This window comes from Corvus brachyrhynchos, unplaced genomic scaffold (genome assembly GCF_000691975.1).
Source record: "Corvus brachyrhynchos isolate BGI_N302 unplaced genomic scaffold, ASM69197v1 scaffold115, whole genome shotgun sequence".
NCBI classification, from domain to species: Eukaryota; Metazoa; Chordata; class Aves; order Passeriformes; family Corvidae; genus Corvus; species Corvus brachyrhynchos.
The window spans coordinates 11615855-11637106 of record NW_008239553.1 but is presented as its reverse complement, the minus strand read 5'-3'; the positions used below and the strand labels follow the sequence as shown (position 1 = coordinate 11637106).

General features: G+C 39.9%; 1 protein-coding gene across 2 annotated transcripts in view; it reads right to left on the bottom strand.

Annotated features, from left to right (window-relative positions):
* Positions 1 to 11836: 11836 nt before the first annotated feature.
* Positions 11837 to 21252, bottom strand: part of LOC103620973 (cytochrome c oxidase assembly protein COX16 homolog, mitochondrial) — a 40122-nt gene continuing 30706 nt past the window's right edge. For both annotated transcript variants that reach the window (XM_017741693.1, XM_017741694.1), the window contains one exon: positions 11837 to 13362. In XM_017741693.1, coding sequence (XP_017597182.1) covers positions 13246 to 13362 — 117 coding nt within the window. In that variant the 3' untranslated portion in view covers positions 11837 to 13245. The remainder of the gene's footprint in view (positions 13363 to 21252) is intronic.

The following is a 21252-nucleotide window of genomic DNA, read 5'->3' as shown; positions in this document are numbered from 1 at the left end:
CTCTACTCTCCATGTCCTCACAGCCCCTTCCTTGCCGTAAGGCTGAGGATAGAGCAGACACACAGAGCCTGGGTTCATCACACGTGCAGCAGCCAGACACTCCCCCAGAACACAAGCCTCCCAGTAGCTGGGCACCACAAAGCTCCTGCCAACTGCCTGGCACCCCTAGGAAGCCCTGGAGGCCAGCTCACAGGCTGGGTAAGTTGTCCCTCCTGAGGGAATACAGCTCATGGATGCATAGATCAGGTGTTCCAATGTTCATTCCAGACAAGAGATGAATGCCCAAGCAGTCTCTCCTGCACAAAGTCAGCTGAGCATTTAAAACCAAGAGGGTTTAAGAAAACAAAGAGTTAACTATACAAACAAAACTTTCCTTGCTCCAAATCCTCAATGCACTTGCAATTCTTTGAGGAAAAAAAAATTTTAAAATCAGCCTATGGATGATATCAAACAGACTTTTTGCAGGGGAGATCTTCTAAATGATGGGAAAGAATTTAATAAAATTACAGTTTATTCATATAACATTAGGTCCCTATAAACTTTATCTAGCTTTAAATGCTTTTATATAACATCTGAAACATGTTAATTTTTTGCTGTGGTTTGAAAGATATATCAAAATACTAAGTTATGGTAATTCCTGCCTATGCATTAGGTATTCAAAATAGAAGCCTTAATTGCAAGCTGCAAATGCTATAAATGGCAGGCAATAAATCTCAACAACAGGGGATCAAAAGGAAAGAATACCCAGTAACATGGTTGTTTTTATCTAAAACCAGGACACATTAGTCTGGTACAAGACCTCAGTTGTTAGAGGGAAAATTTTCCCCTCAAGTGACAGATTCTGTGAAATATTTCTGTATTAGGACAATTAAGAAAATACAAACATTTCTACTCAGGATCACTGTCAGTATGCCACAACTCAGAGACTGACATTGGCTTTTCTTTGTCTTTTCAAAAGAAAATGTCTTTAGGTCTCTGATTTGTACAGACAAAAGCAGGGACTATTGAAAGATACTTCTTTAAATACACACTCCAAACTTTTCAAAATGTCATAGAAGAAAAGGTGACTGAAAGCAGTTTTTGTTGTCCCCAAATTCTTGATTCTCTTAAAATCAGATATTTACACATCAGAAAAGCTTTCTGAGGTGGACATTTTGTGGCAGCACATAAACCTCGTATAACAACTCCATAGTGAAGACATCTTTATGTACAAGCCCAGCACATTCACTTTATGTTGTAGTTATTGATCAAGAGATCGTTTAAGTATAGAATTTGTATTAAGGGCTAAGGAATCACTCCTTTGGGAGCATAGAAGCAACTTCCTTAGTAAAATCAGAAACAAGAATTCTCTCTACAGAAAAATTAAGCAGAGAGAAGACGATCTTTTGCTTCAACTACAGGTTATAAGAATCCATTACTTTACGAGATGACTTTATTTAAAGAACTTTCACGTGTGCTTGAATCCACTGAAACAGTTTTTCAGCTCCTATGAAACAAAGTCAAAACTGAACTGACTACATAATGCATGTGTGTGTATATATAAATAAAAACTAAGAGAGTCTCAAAAAGCTCCAAAGGCATTCTGCAGAGCTGCTGACACAAGGATGGCACAGCCTGCACCCCCGCCCCCTGAACAGACTGCTTGTCTGAGTGCTGCCAGGACCCAGGCACCGAGCTGCAGCATCTGTGAGACTGACAGCAGCGCTGCCAGGCCCTTCCTGCACGGTGTGTTCCATTTCTACAGAAATGCAGTGTTCCCCCACCACTGAGCAGCCGTCAGCGCCCTCCCAGTGCACAGGGTCACTGCTCTGCCTCCATCACTTACCCCATCCTGCCCGAGGCTTTGCACCAAGGCAGCAGTGCAAGGCAGCAGCTTCCCAGCTCAGCACTATTTCCTGACATGAAGAAATCCCCTGGCCTCGACATCAGGAGGGGCAAGGGGGCCGCAGGCTAGTGTGACACTTCTCTATCTCATCCTCTGATGGGATAATGAAGTCCGATTTCAGGTAGTAACAGCTCCTACTCCACATCGCAGGCCTGAGGCCATGTACTCACAGAAGAAATAAGCTATCCTAGGTAAACAGATTTTACTTGGACTGAAAATTTTCAGTGTTTATTCACCGATTTGTTTTGGGAAAGCTGTTTCATTGGCTTTCCTGCCATTATTGATTCAAATAATTCTGCTAATTATTTGGAACACAGCTGGAATTTGCCCAGATGCTGCAGTTATCTGGGACTCACCTAACAAGAGTCACCGACTGGTAAATGAGGTTCTTCCATCAGAGAACTCATTGGATTACTTACACTGGAGCAAGGCTCACTGCCATGAACAGAAATGAGAGCCTTCCTATCCCCTAAGGAGAGCCCAAACGCTCCTAGGTCTGCTCAAATCTCTTCAAAGAGACAGAGACAGAGATTGCCTTCAAATTAACCATGGCTTATTATTTATGTCTACCCTTTCCTTTTTTAGTAACAGACCAGTCATAATTATTAATCATTATTGTTTTGAGTGAATCTAATTGCAGTGTTCCCTAAAGCATAGCTTCCTCCACACCCAGCCAACCAAAATAGAAAAATCACATCCCAAAAATAGCAGCAAGAGACAGTGAACAAAACCTGGACTCCCACAATTTGTGTCATTAGATCAGACAGATCTTTGAGACAAAATCAGCTGAGAGACTAACACTCTGGAAGATATTGCTGCCTTCCTATAAAAGCCAGCCAGAGGGGTTTTGCAGCAGAAGTCCCCTACATCCCTCTCTCCGCAAAGATCTGGCTGGTGCTTCCCCAGAAAGTGGCTTTGGAGGGCACATGGCCAGCCCTCCCTAGGTGAAAGGCAAATTCACAGCATCCTACATGTACCTCCTCCACAAAGGAGAGCTGCAGAGACAAAGGTGGAGGTTTTAAGTGATCTCTGCCGACACAAAGACTGGAAGATATCCTGTAGTTACTGTGTTTGATGTAGGAATGCTGGAGTGAAATGCCTTTAATTGAGTTACACACAAGGGTCCACTGTATCATTTTATGGTCTCTTCCAGAGATAATATATATTATTTCCAGTTCCACAAGTGACTTGGGAAAAAACACAAAACAAACCAAACCACGCAGATCAAGTTAATGGATCTATGCATAAAAGCCAGGATTAGATAAAGTTTTCAGGCACTAAGTCTGGCTGGCAATTACTGTGTCCCATGTGGATACTTAGCTCTGGATTTAGGAAGTTTACAAACCTAGACAGATACAAACATATTATCACAGTATTTTAAGGTCTTCCTACACCAGAGATGTTTTTCCCTGGTGCCAGAGCCCCATTCATGCAGGGGTGAAAAGCTCTCAAAGGGCTTACCTGTGGTTATCTTCCAAAAATGCTGGGGTTATATATCCTCAAAGCAATCATAAAAAAAGTAAAGAAACTGCTATTGCAGATAAATGTTTTTAGTGGCTTTCAACAGAAAGAAATCAAGCTACACTACAATTTCTCCCACTCTTGAACACTGAGACCCACCTGCCTTTTGAAACAGAAGTAATTCAGGGCAATGCATTTCAGCTGTACTTGCAAGGCATGTTAAACGGGACTTGACTTCTAAAAGCTGCCAGGTCTCTTAAAGAGTAGGAATGATAGCAGTTACAGATGGGTAAGAGTTAGGAGGTCACTGAGCCCAGCCTGCTGCCAGGCCAAGCCAGGCTAGAGTCCCCAAAGAGAGTACAAGCCAAGGGTCCAACTGATACTACAATTGATCTTAGCCAAAAGGTCAAGAAGTGAGGATGGGAAGGGGGCTGAGGATAGACGTGACTTGCAGCTGCTTTTATGTCCTCTGCAGAGGAGATGCAGGCAAATCTCTCTGGAATGATACTTAGAATTTTTCATGTTAGGCAGATGGTATTTGACTTGCTGCTCTTAACACATAATCCTGAAAGGTCTGTTGCAGTTATCTACTGTAATAATAATGCTGTTTTACATGTTACAAGAAACCTGAAGCAGCATCGATAAAGTAGTCTCACAGGGCCAGTTTGGTGACACTCTCTTTGTGCCCTTGCTGTACACAAGGTTATCTTTAATGGCAGAAAGTATCTTTATTGCTCCCTGGTGACTTAGAGGAGACTGTGGATCCTCCGACCTTATTGCCCATACAACATAAGCTTTGGCTGAAGGATGGTCTAAGAAAAACTTTGCCTTTGAAGTAAGAAAGATATATTTCCTTATCTTATTTCACCCAGCAGACAGGACTGCATTCAGTCCTGCCTATAATATGACTTCCCCTTGCCCATGCTGTGATTTTCCAGATTTTGTCAGAAAGGTAGCTTACACACATTGCCTCTGTACTAGGCAAGGCTGGGATTGCAATTTCTATCTAAACATCAGTGTGACACACTAAGATATTTATTGACCTTTGTAATAAGAATTTACTGAGATAATCCTTTTTTAAGCTGCCACAAAACACATCAAATTTTCAAGAGAAAGAGAAAATAATAAATTTTTTAAAAATGGCACCATCAGAGTTGCCCAAATTTCCAAACTCATTTAGAGCTGAGAACCCTGTTACCAGAGTCAAGGGAGAGATGCCAAGAGCACTTGCAGAGGTACACAGGCCTTTGCTGTTTTTGCAAGCACTCATATACCAAAGTTTGGTCTCAACATCCATGAAAGCCAAACAAGGAGACTTCTTGGGATCCAGCCCACCCAAAACAGGACTTACAAAGGCAAAGCAATCAAAACTCATCACTCAAGTGCTTTCCAGGATCAGTGGAAGGGGAGAAGCAGCAGAGCACAATTCAACACCCACCTTGGCAGACACCTACCTTTGAATGAGATGATCACTGCATGTGACTTGATGTAAATGTTTGCACACTTGACTTCTATGGAGCTACCACATGTCAGTGGGAAATGGGCTCTCTTCTGTGTAATCTGGACAGGAAATCATTGCACAGAGCCAGCTCCTGCTAAGGCAACCATCCTCATCCCTCAGAGGTGATCCCTGCAAGTCCCCACCTTGGCAGGGCATTGATGGTGAAGGGACACTACACTCCAGCTCTCCACTGTGTGTGTACAGAGAGGAAAATACATTCTTTGGGGCTGCCTAAGTATGTAAGTGTGTGTGTTTCTATCTACACATGTATTTGGTATATAATGCAGGCGCTCTAAAAAACAATTTACAGTTATATGACAACACATAAGAGACTTTAGGCATTACGTATTTTCCAAATTTCAGTTCTGCTACACCCGTTACGCAAAGAAAGCAGAGTCCTGAATCCTCCAAGGGCAAAAGGAACTTCCCCAAGGACAAAAGGAAAAGGCACAGAGGAACCTTCATCAACTGCTGCGGCAGTTCCTAGATCACAGCATCTCCAGGCTGAGCACAGAACTAACACCTGTTCTCCTCCCAGTTTCTTGGCACTACCTGAACACACAGAAAGGGAAATACATAAAGACTGTATGGAGTATGTGGCTGTTAAAGTGGATAGTATACACCAGTGACAGAACTTTTAGGATCATGAGCAGTATGTGTGAGAAAAATGGACCTGTCAGGTAACACTGCACAACCCTGTGTAGCTTCAAGGGACAAAGACTGCTCAATTTTTAATTTCTGTTGTGAATAATTCATTACAGGGGTAAGAAATCTTCTTGAATAGATGAAAGACAGAAGATAAAGGTCTCCTTCTCCTATTCATATTCCAAATCACTACCCAGCCAACTGGGTCTGTCCATACAAAGTGCAAGTTTCCATATCCAGCTTTTTCTTGAAAAGTCAGAAACTTCAGCCCACTTAAAAATGGACATGTTCTATGCTGGTCTTGGAAGATACACTAAAATTCAAACATTCAAAGTAATATTTAAGACATTTCAATTTCTTATTATTTAAAATATAGGGAGTTTTACATTAACTGAAACATATTGTGAATATTCCCAGCTGTTCCTCTGCAATGACTTCTCTAAGCCAAGTTGCAGAACATTGCCTATCATAACACTCTTAAATCTTCCCCAAAAACCCATATCAGGGTCAGGGTAAACTTTTAAAAATTTGATCAAACTGTATTCAAGTTCATCTTGCTTTAAGGGATGATAAAAAAAAAACCTACAAGTTTTGCTGTCTATTACTCCAGCATAGCCAATTAGAATGTTAGTACTTCACAGGGAGCACTGAGCCCAAAAGGCCTGTTATAGGAAACGTGCAATCTCAGATTTTTGTACTGAAAATGTCTGTTTACCTTTAATCACATCTTTAGTCACATCTGAGCCGGGATGTTTGCAAGGCAAAAGAGCATCTGCGGCGGTGGGGTGGGTAACCAAATAATGGTGAGACATGACTCCTGAACTGTATGGACTGTAGACACTTCAAATACACATGAACATGAGTAGGACTGAAGTATTTCCATCTTGGATTGCCAATTTGTTGCTAGACAGGTAACTTAAAATTATGGAAGCCGTGAACCAAGCATGTAAGCAGGGGTGATGTCTTTTTTTAGACTGGGAAAAACATTGGGTTTCTTCTTAATGTATCATGACATATGAGCATGCTGTTTGAATAGCTAATAAAAAGTGACATAATCTAACAGGAACTAAACAAATAAATTTAGGTTGTGGAATTAGCAAAAGCAGGGAGGAAAAGGAACTAGTTTTTGAGATAACTTCATCAGTTAATGTAAAACTTACATTGTCATTACCTGGCACAGCAGAATATTGAATGCAATAGGGGGTAGGCCTTTTCTTACGAGTTCCTGAGTAGTGAAGTGCTCTGTTAAACTGCAAGAGTGCCACTTTCTGCATGCAGGCGTGCACACCTGATAGGGAGAAGGCTGGCATGCCCAGCCACAGGGGTGTGCAGGCACATCCTCATCAGTAAACAGCATCAACACTCACCAACTAACAGAGGAACTGACTGGTGAACGCTGAAAAAAGATCTTTTACGATTTTTTTTTAAATCTGGTTGATTGACATTTTGCAATCTGTTCATTGAGAAAGACCTATTTTTGATAGATTTACTCTTATTGAGAACACTTTCTGTGAAAAGTTTTGAAAACTGTTGAAGCATTTTGTGCTGTCAATCTTTTAAGTCAAAACTACATTTTTAAGATCAGTGGTGGTTTTTCATTTCCAGAGTTAAGGTACCTGAGGAAGAAGAATCAAGAATGGAAAAACATGAACAACAAAATAAAACATTGTACTTCACCCAAATAAAAGTATTTCTAAAACTGTTAACTTGCAAAATATTATACCCGACTTTTCATTTGGACCTGAGTATTTTTTGAGCTCAGACATTTTTCCTGAGACAGAAATAATTTTCCTTTCTATTCTATCCAGAGGGACTAGTCAGAAGAAAAGACTGTTTTCCATTACTACTTTTGTCCCTAAGCGTTTTTGCTTTCCATATTTCTTTTATTTTTTTTCTACTTTTCTTCCTTCCCTTTCTTAAAATGCCCTATCTATTAAAAAGCAGAAGAAAATTGAGTCTGGAACCCAAGGTTCTTTGCTCTTGCTTTCCTCTTTTCCTCTGTTTATTCAGAAGGAGTAAGAAAAGAGCTATATTAAGCTGAAATTTTATTCTGCTGTCCTCTGTTGAACAAAAGATAGTCCCCTAAAGCCACTAAATCACAGATAACACTTCTCTGGGCAACATTATTAGGAACTGACAGCTGGAGATAGATGAAGATCTCATCTTTTAAAGAAAAAAGTACTTTTAATTTCCTTTGTACATAAAATAGAGAGCACAGCATTGTGTATCTGAAGATAAAAAGAGACCCCAGTGTATGCTGGGTGCCATCCTTACGGCGATATAATGCTGGGTCTGTGTTCTGAGCTTACATTGAGCTTGAATTCAAATTCATTTAGAAACAACTATTCCTCAATTCATGGAGACAGTGAACTTCAAAAAAAGAGGGTGACATTTTACAGCCAGTTCCATTAGAAAAGAGCAGCTCAGAGAATGAATTGTTACCTTTTGGGAGGAACACTGGAAGACAGGACAGAAAGAGGAGGGAGAATGGATCTGTAAGGGAGAGAGATGGGTTTGCCCCTGATCCTCAAGGGATCAGCCATACTCCTGGGAGCCACTAAGCCTCCTTGAGGTTGATACCATAATGGATTTGATACTGAACACACACAATGGAGTTGGTATTGAACATCAAGGATCTCATCGACTACCTTGAAACATACATGCTAAAAAAGCTGTGGTCATTTTCTCCACCAACTGAGGCACATCATGCCAGGCTCCAAATATGCCAGGTGAATGGGCATGAATTTCTTCTACAGAGGCACTGGCAATACACAGTAAACCCTTATTTCTGGGGGACTTTTGTGATGTGGTGTTTTTTTTCTTTCTCGAGGGACCTGTGACTATGACACATTATACTATTCATATTCGCAATGTATATGCATATTTGACATATCTTTTCTGCAGCACTACCACCTGCTGCTTTGGTTGCATTTAATTTTAACACATGTCCCAAGCAGCATGGAAATGGTGAAGGTGAAACGTGGTTTGCCTGTGTTAAGCAAGACAGTTACACATGCAGTTAAAGCACATGTTTAACAAGAAAATATGGTCAGTCTGATTCCAGTGGCATGAAAGACTGCTTTTGGCTGCTGGGGAGAGTACGTTTTAAGAAAAACATCTGTATGATGATTTTGTTTCTAAGTCTAGAGACTATTTGTGTGTTGGCTGAGTCTCATTGCAAGTCCTTGTAAGAAATGAAGGCCTAACACTAAGCAATTGCCTTCCTTCGATTAAAGGCTTCTAGTTAGCTAGTCTAAAATAAGAGTGGAAATTTTTTTGTGAACCTTACTCCACTGAAGGATGAAAGGTGGTTTTCCACTGAAAACACTGGTAATAAGCAGCCCTTCTAACCATAAAAGCTTTAAGGAAAATGCTTTTACCATCTTCATGTAAAAATAGTTATTCTGCTTTCCTAAGACTTCAAATCATGCCCTTCTCTGTTTCTTCATTTAATTTTTTTTTTTTTCAAGTGGACATAGTAGCAAAGGATAATATTAGGCTTTCCCAGTTCATGCAGAAATAAGTACCTCTGGAAAATACAGAATATAAAATGAAACTTGCCCTGGCTTCAAGCTGGAAATGCAAACACAGCAAGTCAGAGCAAATGCAAGATCATCAAGAATTACAAGGGTGTGTGTAGTTAATTCACAAGGTGAAAACTACTGTTTTGAGTTTCACCTATACACAGGAAGCACAGTGAAACACGAAGTGTCCATGTAAAACATCCAATGAACACTGACCTTTAAATCTCCCTAAGTTACTGTTTCTCTGTGAAGAAATGGATTTCTTCCTCTGCTTTTTGGGACTGGTCCCCAGCTGATGATGCAATAGATTTAAATTGCTTTTCATAAGTTTCTGCATTCTATATTCTGGTCTAAAACTCCCATCACTCATGTCTTATTACACCACAACCTATCTTTTTTGGGGTACTGGACCCTTTTTCAAGACCTTGGAAGATCACTATGAGCAATATTGCTCGTTGCATTCTGATTCTGTAAGTTTTTAACGTCCAACTACCCATCCAGATGTATTTAGGAACTTTGAAATTCAACTGCTGAGCTATTCAGTAGTTTTGAAAGCTTTTTTTGCAACACAGTAGCTACAGCTTTTGCTAAGGCTCTCCTTCATCTGCTACAGCTGAATTGAGGTATTGAGCATTTTGGGTCACCCATGTGTCTGCACATTCAAAGTGCTGTAGGAAAACCACACTCAATAAGCAGGATCCACAGGGCAGATCTCACACAGAGGTCTGGGCAGCATATTGAGCTGCAGACAGCTGCCACTGGAACCATCCAGGCAGACACCCATGTATCTGTGGTGCTGTGCTGACCTCTCCCTGACCCTGGAGACAGGTGCCCCAGATTTCCTCCAATTCTATGTCCTACTGCTTTTCTTGTTATGGAAGAGCCCAAAGGCCAACCTTGCTACAGTTCCTTTGAGAGATAAACACCTTCTCCTTTTCTGTCAGAACACGGATTTTCAACTGATTTTTCAGCCCACACAGACACCTAGCCAGACTTCCTTCTTTTACTTCTAATTTCAGCAACACTGATTAGAAGATCTGGCTTCTTCAGTTCTCTCTTCTACCTTTGTAATACTGAACACCTCTCACTAAAGCCTTGCGTTCGCTCCCCTCAGACCTGTGTATCCCAGTTACCAAAGAGGATGCAAAAATGTCAATCAGTGTCTCAGACTGACAATTGTATTTAATTACCTCTGACCCCCTCCACTCACAGATGTTTAGAATTATGATTCAGGAGCTGAACAAAGTTGTCTTCAGGAGCCTTAGAGATAACTAGAAGTGCTCTAACTGGTTTTCAAAAGGATAGTTCAAATAAGCAGCCAAACTAAGGAAGAATTCTGAACTAATTAAAGTTCGCCTCTCCTGCTACTGCTATGAACTATAATTCTCCACATTTCAGGAGTGCCTTCTACTTCAGGTTGCATGACAACTTAAGAGACTTAATTGGCTCTCAACACACCTTTCAAAAGTATTATTTCCAATTCAATGGGTAAGAAAAGCACAGCATAAAACATCAAGCCATTGTTCAAATGCATAGCAATAAAGATGAATTGCTGAAATGGCTCTTCCCATTTTATGAAAAGTACAGCTTCTGTATCAGCTATTGTTGGTTCGGGGGTTTTTTTAATTCATAAATGAGTCAACATTAAAAAAATTATTAAAATAAGTCAGCAATAAAAAACATGGTGGGTTTTTATTTTAGTGGACATTCAGTAGATACAGCCTTCTAAGATGGAAATTGAAGAGAAAGGCAAGTTGGAAAGTTTTCCAACTGCACGTAATTTTTTCTCAGAGATGCTAAGATAAATCCATTACTTTCCAGAGAGGCCACTTCAGAGGCAGTTACAAATATGGCCTCAGAAACAACAGGATTTAGTGCCTAAGAAAAAGGGAAGGGTGGGGGGACCCCACAACCAGCAAACAATCAACTAAGACTGGGTCCTAAGTTAGGACCCCAGTTATTGCTCCATATAAATAATTATTTACAACTACATTCCAAACCTGCTGAAATAAGATGACCATTCCCAAAACGGTCTTTGCAGAATATCAAATTATTAAAAATACACAGGCTATTTCAGTGAGTGTTTTGTTCATCAAGAAAACTGGTAAGCTTATGGGCTTCATGCAAGAGAAATATCTTTGCTTCTTCCCCTGGGGGAAAGGGCTGCTTCTCCTACACACACTGTTCTTAGAAAGCCATGTGTTTATTTCAGGAGCAGTGCTGGTCCATATTGTGAGCCATCGTGCAAGCCTGGCAGCTGAGCACGCCTCTCCATATGCAAAGCAATGGCAGCTTCCCATGTCCTTCAATCAAAGCAGGGAAAAGGAAGATGTGCATCCTCTCAAAAAGGCAGTGAATTTGCGGAGTCCACACCAGTGGGGAATGTAAAGATACATTTCCAATGCTCTCACTGTAACATCAGCCGTGATGCTGCAAGAGTCCCAACTGAGAGAACACTGTCAGTGTAGCCAAAGCTCTGATGTCCTTCAAGTGATCAATACTGCAGTCAGTGGAACTGCACCTGAACTCGAATTTAAGAGTTGAAAAGGTGCTTAACAAGTTATGCAGTATTACTTACTCCTTATTTGTCATGTTTATATTTTATTTGCCTAATGACAAAACAAACCAATTTCCTCCTTGTCTAGGTCTAGCACAGTTTAATGCCTCTGTATTCTACTTTTTCACTGGTTTCCCTACAGCATTTATTATTACCTACTCTTGTATTGCTCCTTTTATTTGTCTCCTGGATGGTTTAATTTGTTCATACTTTGATTTAGAAGCAGAGATATCTATGACATTGAACAGGGAAACACACAAACACACAGCTCCAACTTTGTTCCAGATTTCATCCACCACTTTCTGATGGTTTTCACAACTCGATCAAGAAGAAAACATGCACAAAACATGCCTAAGATATTTCATGTGATGCTTTATGAATTCCTTTATAAGTCCCTAAGAATCAGTGTTAATTCTTCCTGAGTGAAAGACTGGGCCTCACCATTGAGATACTAAAGAAAATTAAGTGCTGAGAGAAGATTTACATGAGGGCAAGGAGGCTGCCCTAAAAAAGTGTCCAAAAGGACATTCAGATTGCATTTGACACATCCTGCAGAGGGAAGTAAGGCCACACCTTTTCCAAAGACAGTTCCAAATAGATTTTATAGGTGTCACTGAGAGTTTTGAAACTAGAATCTACTGTTAATGTGTGCTCTACTGCTCCATCCCTCTGATGAGGAGTTTCACAAGTCTGTTGAAACACCTTATCAAAAGCATCATTTCATTTGAAAAACTGAGTAGATGCTTCTTCTTTGAACTCTCTCGGCAGAAGGGTCCTGAACGTTAGCACAATGTCCTCTAACAGCAAGTGTTTAGCACACAAAGATAAATATAAAAAGAGAAGCATTTCAGAAGAACTGATTGCAACATAAAAAATTTCAGTGCACATGCACAAATATACATGTAGTAATACATGTAAGATGAGCTTTGCCACTATATAGTGGTTCAAGAAGATTCTGCTACAATATTTACTCACAGAGAAGCAGCACAGCTCTTTGCAAGAAAGGTTCTTCCAATTTAAACTGAGAGGTTCCAGTGCAGAGGTCCTGCCTGCATGAAGGTATCCATAAACTAATTACAGAAATTTAAACACAGCTAAACAAATGTTATTTGACCAATTATCAGCTGACAGTATATGCCTTTATACAGTCCCTGGAAATGAAACACAAGAGTATTATTAAGCCAAAACTGGAGTCACTGTTCTGAACAGCTCATATGCCTGCAGAGTCCCTTCCAAGCTAAAGAGCCTGAAGTCATGCAGGGGCTCCCTGAAGCAGCATTTATCTGGTCACACACATCTAGATGACAGCACTGTTGTTCTCATTAGGATGACAACTTCTGGTACTGACAAGTGACTCTTAAAATGTTATTCCTTGCTAAAGCAGTTTTGAATGTTAGAGATTGAAAAATAATGGGATATTCTCAATAGAAGAATCAGCTTTTTTTAATTGAAAATTAACATATACAGCCTGTGGTACTCTACGCAAATGGATGCAAACAAAGAGCTTCATATAATGCAGCGCCTTCTGGGCTGATCTCACAGTTACTTATATATACAACAGCTGAATTGTTCAGTGCAACTGCTCCCATGTCTGTTCCTGACACTGGATTAAAAATTAAGACAGTCCAGCCTGAGACTTTTTTCCCAGATGCACCAAATTAGGCTTGCTCAGTCACTCTGTCTTGAGACGGAGAGCCTCCCGCCGTTGCTTCTGAACCGTCCTGGAATCTTCCCACAGACTGGGTCCTCTGATGTTCTCCCAGTTATCCAAGTTAGATTTTTCCAGCTTCTGCAGACAAACAGCAAAAATAACAGTGTCACTTTGACAGATCCATGATTTAAAGTATGTATGATTCCAAACTGAATTCTTTTTTCACAACAAACTCAGTATCACCATTGAGTTAATGAACTTTCATCTACCCTGCATGAGAAATTCAACAAGAAGGAAAAAACCCAGGAGTTACCCATATAGCTGCATAAATGACTAAGATAGGCATTACTGCATGTGCTTGTCAGCAGGTAAGTAACATTTAAGGACAGGAAGCACTGCAGCATCTGAACATGACTGAAGACACCTTGTATTCACTTTTTCTCCTCTCACCTTGTTTTCCAGATCTGTTCTTCAACTGCAAGCCTGCCAAGCACTGAAGTAGTAGGAGTGACAAGCATTGGTATAGCTCAAACAGAAGTATTAGTAATTAGTGACCTGAAGTATCCTGTCAGCACAAATACAAAGCATGTTGGATTCATTATCTAGCACAAGGAGAGACAGCAACGGTGCAAACCCCTTCAATCCATATGGTTTTAACTTGAGAGAGGTATGCAATGCTTTCTGCTGACTAGTTTCCCATGGCACCCAGCCACCACAGATAGGCCTCTTACTAAGTCATACATGAGATATGTTAACTGACTGAACTGTCAGGTAGTGAAAAACTAGATTTAATTACCTTCTTGCCTACTCCTATCATCCCCCCTCAGACCTACCAATGACTGAAATATTTATCTAGACTTAGAGGCAACAAATATGAAGCACAGACACCCTTCTGACCTCACCTACCATGTGCTGCCATCAAAGAACACAAACATGTATTGCATCTTCACCGTCCTGTTGGCAGAGGCATATCTGTCCCTCCCCAGAACATAGACAAGTCTCACATGCCAGCTGTGGAACAGCACATTGGATATGATGGGGAGACTGAGGAGAGGGTCTGCACCACTGCCAGAATCAGGTCACACTGACTGTTCTAGTAGTCCTAGATGCTACTGAACAGGGCAACACTGCGTACCAGTAATGAATGATACGTACTGCAGTGGGACTTAAACCTGATCTGTGATCAGGGCCTCATCTCAGCAAATGCTGTAAAAATACACCAGAAAATACTCAACCCTGCCCTGAGCCTGTGGCCTAATTTGTCTACTATCAATCATTCAAATAAATGACAAACACCCAGGCACTTGAATAATAGTTGCAGAAAAATTCAACAGCTGTAACAGAATAGACCTGCTGCTATTAGTTCATGTTATGTAAAAGTTTCCTGACTCTTCTACAATTGAGGAAATTGCAATGAGGTTTGTCAGATATCAAAAGAAATTAGGCAACACTCTACAGAAGATATATCAGAACACATGCACAAACATAGACTTTCACAAGGTAGGAGCAACTGAATTTTTTGTACAGTAGAGTTGGCATAGGTCTTTCTGAAGAATTGTCTTTACTACTGTATACGTCTTATGCTTAGCTGGTACTTCATTTCAACCAGAAGGGATCTGAGCTGACATGGAAGGAGAGAGAAGGAGGAAAGGTACTCATCATCCCACACAACACAGACTATCCCCTCTGATTGCAAATTCAGAATTTAACATCTAATTCTAACGGAAGCTTCAAGGAAACTACACTGAAAATAACCTTGTGCTTTAACAGAAAGGATGCGTGCTGATTTAATTAAACACAAAGGTATCACACAGCTGTGAGGATCTCAGCTATTCCCAAAGTTGTTTGGCTCCCAAAGTCTGAACATGAATCAACTTTTAAAATAAGTACAACAAAACTTGTGGAATTTAAAGATAGGCTACATAAAGAAGTCTATCAAAAGAGACATGCATACTGAAGATCTTCACCAAAAAGTTCATATTAATTTGCCCCTGAAACTTCACAAAGGCTTTACAGAGAGGAGGTTTGTCAAAAAGAGGAAGTATTTCAAAACTGTAATACCCAAACAAACCAGTACCACAAAGTATCTTGGCAGTTTCCAATAGAAATCATAAAGGTACCTAGAAAACACACTGTGATACACTCACAAAATAAAACAACCAAGGGTTACACGCAGTGAATGGCACTGCCCAAGATGACAGATAAGATCTGTTGATCAATTAAAATTTAAAGAAATAAGGATTCTAATGCATACATAGGAAGACTGTATTTTTATTTTTTATTGTCATTATAGAGATCATTAACATTTTGTGTCATGTATAAACACCGTGTAGTATCTTACTGCAATTCAAGAAGAAAGCAAATTCCTTAATACCATGGCACAGTATCTGCAAGATTTAGTTTATGGGATAGCTATCAGTCATCAGAAGGCAGAACGATTAAACATTTCAACTTTCTGAACTGATACGATGCATTTTGGAATAAGAGAGCACTCCTGTTGCATGTGGATAGGCATAAAAAGGAGTACCACCACTGAAAGGGGATGTGAAAATCTGTTCTGCAATGCTTTGCTATTGTATAGCTATTTTCACATATATCTGTCCTGGTTCTGGGTGGGGTAGAGTTAAATTTTTTAATAGCAGCCAGTATAGGGCCATGTTTTGGATTTGTGTTAAAAACAGTGTTGGTAACACAGGGACGTTTTCATTACTCTTGAGCAGCTTACACAGTGCCAAGGCCTTCTCTGCTTCCCACACCACCCCACCTGCCAGTGAGCTGAGGGTGCACAGGAGGGGACACGGCTGGGGCAGGTGACCCCAGCTGACCACAGGGATATCCCACACCATATGGCACCATGCTCAGCATGTTAAGCTGGGGGAAGAAGGAGGAACAGGGGGACATTCAGAGAGATGGAGTTTTCTTTCAAACCACCTTTACATGTGATGGCACCCTGCTCTCCTGGGAATGGCTGAACACGTGCTGCCCATGGGAAGTGGTGAATGAATTCTGTGTTTTGCTTTGCTTACACCAGCACCTTATGCTTTAGCTATTAAACAGTTTTTATCTTAATCTGAGTTTCCTCACTTCTACTGTTCCAATTCTCTCCCCCAACCCATCACGGGGTGGCGAGCGAGCAGCTGTGTGGGGCTTGGCTGCTGGGCTTAAACCAGGACAGCACCTCACATACAATTGAGTAAAACCCTACCCTTGTTGCTTGATCACTGACATGAAAATTCTTACAACAGTATCACCCCAGAATAAATGGCTACATTAGATGTAGGCTAAAGACATGCACATAGCTACATTTAAAATTCATCTTAGTGATGAGAATAAGACCAGACTGACAGTCCTTCTCTTAATTAGGTGCAGCACAAGCTGCAAAGTTACACATCTCCTTCAGATTGCCTGAGCTGTACAGTGCGAATTCAGGTAAGCATCTAGTTCTGCTCTCAGATCAAGTTGAAGTCAATATCTTTCATTCCATCTGGCTAGGTCTTCTTAATTTCTTATTTTTTTCATTTTAGCCACTTGGACTCTGCCTACCTAACTTTATGAAGACATCACATCACATGTTAAACTACTTCCAGCTTTTACTAAACTGAAATTCATATGAACTGGAAGGCTAAAAACCAAAAGACTTCTTCTCCCAATTCAAATGTGATAAACAGTCAATCATTGGAGACTACAATGAAATGTAATTAGATCAGATCAGCAGCACTTTTCCTGCTTGTCTAAAATAGCCCAAAGGATATTGAAAATTAGCTGTTTAAAGTAAGATCAGTATAGTCCATTAAATCTACTGATTCACTCCCTAAATCAGCTAAACTGCCTCTTAAGAGTACAGGACTGACAGAAGCTGTAAATTCAAGGAAAAAATTGCAGTTATTCAGACAGGCACAGTGAAAAAGAAAAATATGTTCAACTGTTTGCCACACTTGACTTTTAAGACTTGTTAAACAGCTTGACTGGTGCAAAGGTACCCAAAAGGACATAAAAAGACCTTCTTAAGGTCTAAAAGACTTCTTAATTGCTGGTTCAAATGCCTGGCTTAAGCAGAACTCATAAGCCTCTGTCAGCCTTAAAATAAAATAAAATTTTGAGAAGAGTTTGAATTCTACTCTTGCAGGATAGTCTTCATGCCACAATACACAAACTGAAGTCTGCAGAAATTAATTTAGAGCTATTAATGTTCAGGCTGAGTGAATTCAAGGTGGCCGCTTGCAAAAAATGTTTGGCTTTAGTCTCAGTTTCTCACATGTGAAAGGAGGGATAAGGGAATCCTGTTTACTTTACAGCTTGATGAAATAAATTCTGTGAGGAGCACCACAGAAAGAAATAGCTCTGATACAGAGAGAAAATTATTTCTCATCATTATAGTAAGCAAATCCATTTGCAGACAAAAGATGAGCCAGGGAAAAATATCCTCATGGCTGCAAGAGGCAATGAAAGAACTAAACCAATTGAACAGTCTGTTTTTTAAAGGTGTCAAAAAAGCTTGAAGAGACAAAAGGTACATTGAGGAGCTCTGTAATGACATATAGATGAGGAGGTACAGAATTACAGCTAACACTGAATCTGCTGTCTTGTGCATGACTGAAAATCCTAACTTCATCATCACACTGATACGGCTTTAGCGGGGTTTTTTTATAACTCTTATCTTTTTGATATCACATTTTCTTAATATAAACTGGGTGTTACTTACTTTGCTTAGGAATTAGGAATTTAATATCTGCAATTAGTGATTTAATAATCCGGGATTTAATAGCCCATGATTAGTCATTTAATCCTCAGCTTAAAAAAAAGTATTTTTTCCAATTAGAGACTGTTTAGTTTTTATGATATTAGTAAACAAACAAGTTATCAAGCAGCAAACTATGGCCAGAATAAGATTTTTTTGTTGTTCATTAAGGGAAGAATTGGTGTGGGTGAAGGGCAGACTGGCATGTAAGCATCCAGATAGCTGCTTCTCCTTTTGGCTTTGCTGAAGACTGGCAAAAACCAATAGAGGCTTTGTTGCTTACTTCAGTGGCATCCAATAGCATTCATCTATGGCACAATTAATTAACCTATGGTGAACTGGTTTAAGACAGTCTTTCCCCATGTGTTATTTTCCCTTTAATTATGCCAATTCAACTACATGGGGCTGTGCTCTGACCAGAAAAAAAAAATAGTTTAGTAAAATAAACTCATACTGCTTATGAACAAATCCTATCTAAGCATAGGACTATGCAAACACTTGAACTAGCATAGCTGAAGAAAACATTGGGTGGAGAGAGAAGAGAAACATCTTTGAGTGACTATGTGTAAAAGATGTATATTGAGGAACTATACCATCAGTTTGTCTGTGCAACCTTTTCCTGATCCAAAGCATGCAAACAGAACTTGCCTCCACCTCAGAGGTGTCCCAGAGTTTAATTACTGTTCACAGAGTACTCTCATAGTTTTGTGTGAAGGTGTTACAGTGATACAAAGTGCTTAGTAAACTAAACAATTATATCTCTGAGTTAAAACTACATGATTACACAGCCTTGAATTTTTAACATAACAGAAAACAACACGAGACAGACTTGCATCAGGAATTAGGCCTTGCCACAATTTCCTCCTAATTTATAAACAGTTTTCCTTCTTAAAATTCAGAATCTCTTAAAAACCACATTAAATCTGAGAGGATAATGCAGTGCTATTTATGCATTACACCTGTAGCTCACCCAAGATGGACTTCTCAGTCCAAAAGATTTATGATAAAGTCAAGAGAACGCATGCATGGGTCATTTACTTTCAGCGTATCTTCTTTTCTTAAGCAAAAACGAAGCTCAGAAAGGTCCAACATAAATAATAGCATGAGTGCAGCAGTACAACTTCAAGATCAAACATCCCAAATTCAGCAAATTCCACTTTTAATTAAGCAATTAGGTACATTTAGGATAGTTTTCATTTCTCTCGTATAGAAGCTATGGTTATTCTGCCCCAGAAAGAGAGGTGCTGCTTACTAAGATTTATCCCTACATTTACAACTTGGGAGACCTAGCCAAGTCAACAGGACCACGGAATTTCCCAAATCTGACTGCTTGATCTTGCTAACTTTATATCATACTAAACTTCGTAAAGGGATGTCCTAGTTACTGCAGCACAAGTCTCTAAAATAGGAGCAGCCCGGGAGAGACTTTTGGGATGTTTGCAGCAACTTTTTCAGCTAAATAAAGGTGAACTTGACTGAAGGCAGTATGTGATCTTTAACAGTGCAGGAGACCAGTAAGAGTAAAAAACGACAGTTCTGCTGCTGCTAAGAAGAGCAGACAGATTTCTACAGCACGTCCCTATCTGGAGCCCAGAAAGCCCTCCTGACACCACAGAAATGGGTTCTTTCAAACAACTTCCTAAGACTATGAATGCTTGGAAGTGTGGAATATTTTTTCACTTTCTGTATATAAAATCTGGCACAGTCTGTCCTTCTAATAAAGATAAAAAGATACTCTAATAAAAAAAGGATGAGGTGTACCAGGATAAAAAAATATGAGACCCATGAGTCACACATGGTGTTTTTCCTTCTGAAGAGGTATGAAAAACAAGGTTTCTTACGTGAGAGGAAAAAGCTGCAATCAATACCACAGCAAAGGGCTACAAGATTACCACAACAAGAAGTGATCAGTTACCACTATGAAACTAACAGAAGTGTGTGGGCATAAGAAAAGAAACAACTAGAGAAGGTTTACAACAACAGTGTCAAATTAAACTTAAATCCAGGCCGTTAAGTAACTACTTTAAAGTAACCACACTCCTTCAAATCAGCGGTCAACTTTACCAAACAGTCGACTCTTCCGAACTGGTGGGCACAATCTTCTGCCTCTCACATGCTCCTTGTCTATCCTGGTCTCAGTTAGTTCAGGTAACATTCACACAGTTAGTGTAGTTTTGGACTTCTGCTTCTCATCTACAATGCCCTCCTGATTTTCCACTCACTTCTCTTCCAGAACTTGCTTATCAATTCATATGCTGAAACAGAATGCTTTTCTCCGTGGGGAAACTATGATTTGGGCTAAATGTTAACATGACAATTTCAAATCTTTCAGCCATAAGTAGTTTTTCAGTAACATCAATAGCTACAGTTGATTTGTGCTGTTGGTCAATTTCTCATAGGGAAAAAAAAATCCTCCTGTTCCTTCTCTGTGGCTAACACCCCCTGTCTAATTGATGTGGACAGTAATAGGAGTGTTATTCCCCCACTATACTGCCAGTGACAGTAAAGCTGCTTCTCAGCAATACTGCTGAGACACACAATGAAGTCATGGGTTAAACTTGGGAACTTTTCTATTCAATTTTTAGAAGTTTGATTATTTAGCTAAGAAATGTGCAAATTCCATGGTCAGCTTCCACCAGAATCTTGCATCTCATTTTTCTGTTTGATCAGTAAGCCTGTTAGGACAAGCTGTGACCCATTCCCTGACAGTAACTTGCTAAAGCAGACTACATTTTTATAGTATAGTTTGAACATTAAATAATAACAATAATTTGAGAAGCAAAGAACATGCAAGAATTGTCTAATAATCTTTTAAAGTATTTCACATTTAGACTTGATTGTCCATGTGGACATCATCTAGAAGTACACCGACAATCACAAAATATTCCAGATAATGTTTTTGAAATTGGCCAAAATAGGAGAAAAAAATCTAAGAAAAACAAACAGGAGGATATTCTTGCAAAAAGTCACTTTGCTGGCTGCTGAGACAGGAACTTCCTTCAAAATTATCTGTTTTGCTGTATCATCTTCAGAAGCAGACAATGAGAGAAACATACACGGCCTCAGCTGTGTAGCTAAATTCCCACACACTACACTAAAGTTACTTCAGAGATATTTCATACCAAAGATCCAACAATTCCCCACTGAGAGCCCATTATTATGGCAGAAGTGCTTAACATTTCCACCTAGCCAGCTGCACAAGAAAGTGTTCCCTATACTGGCTGCCTGGCAGAAGCTAGCAGCATTCCTTAACACAATAAATTAAAGAATTCAGCCATGATGTGTGGATA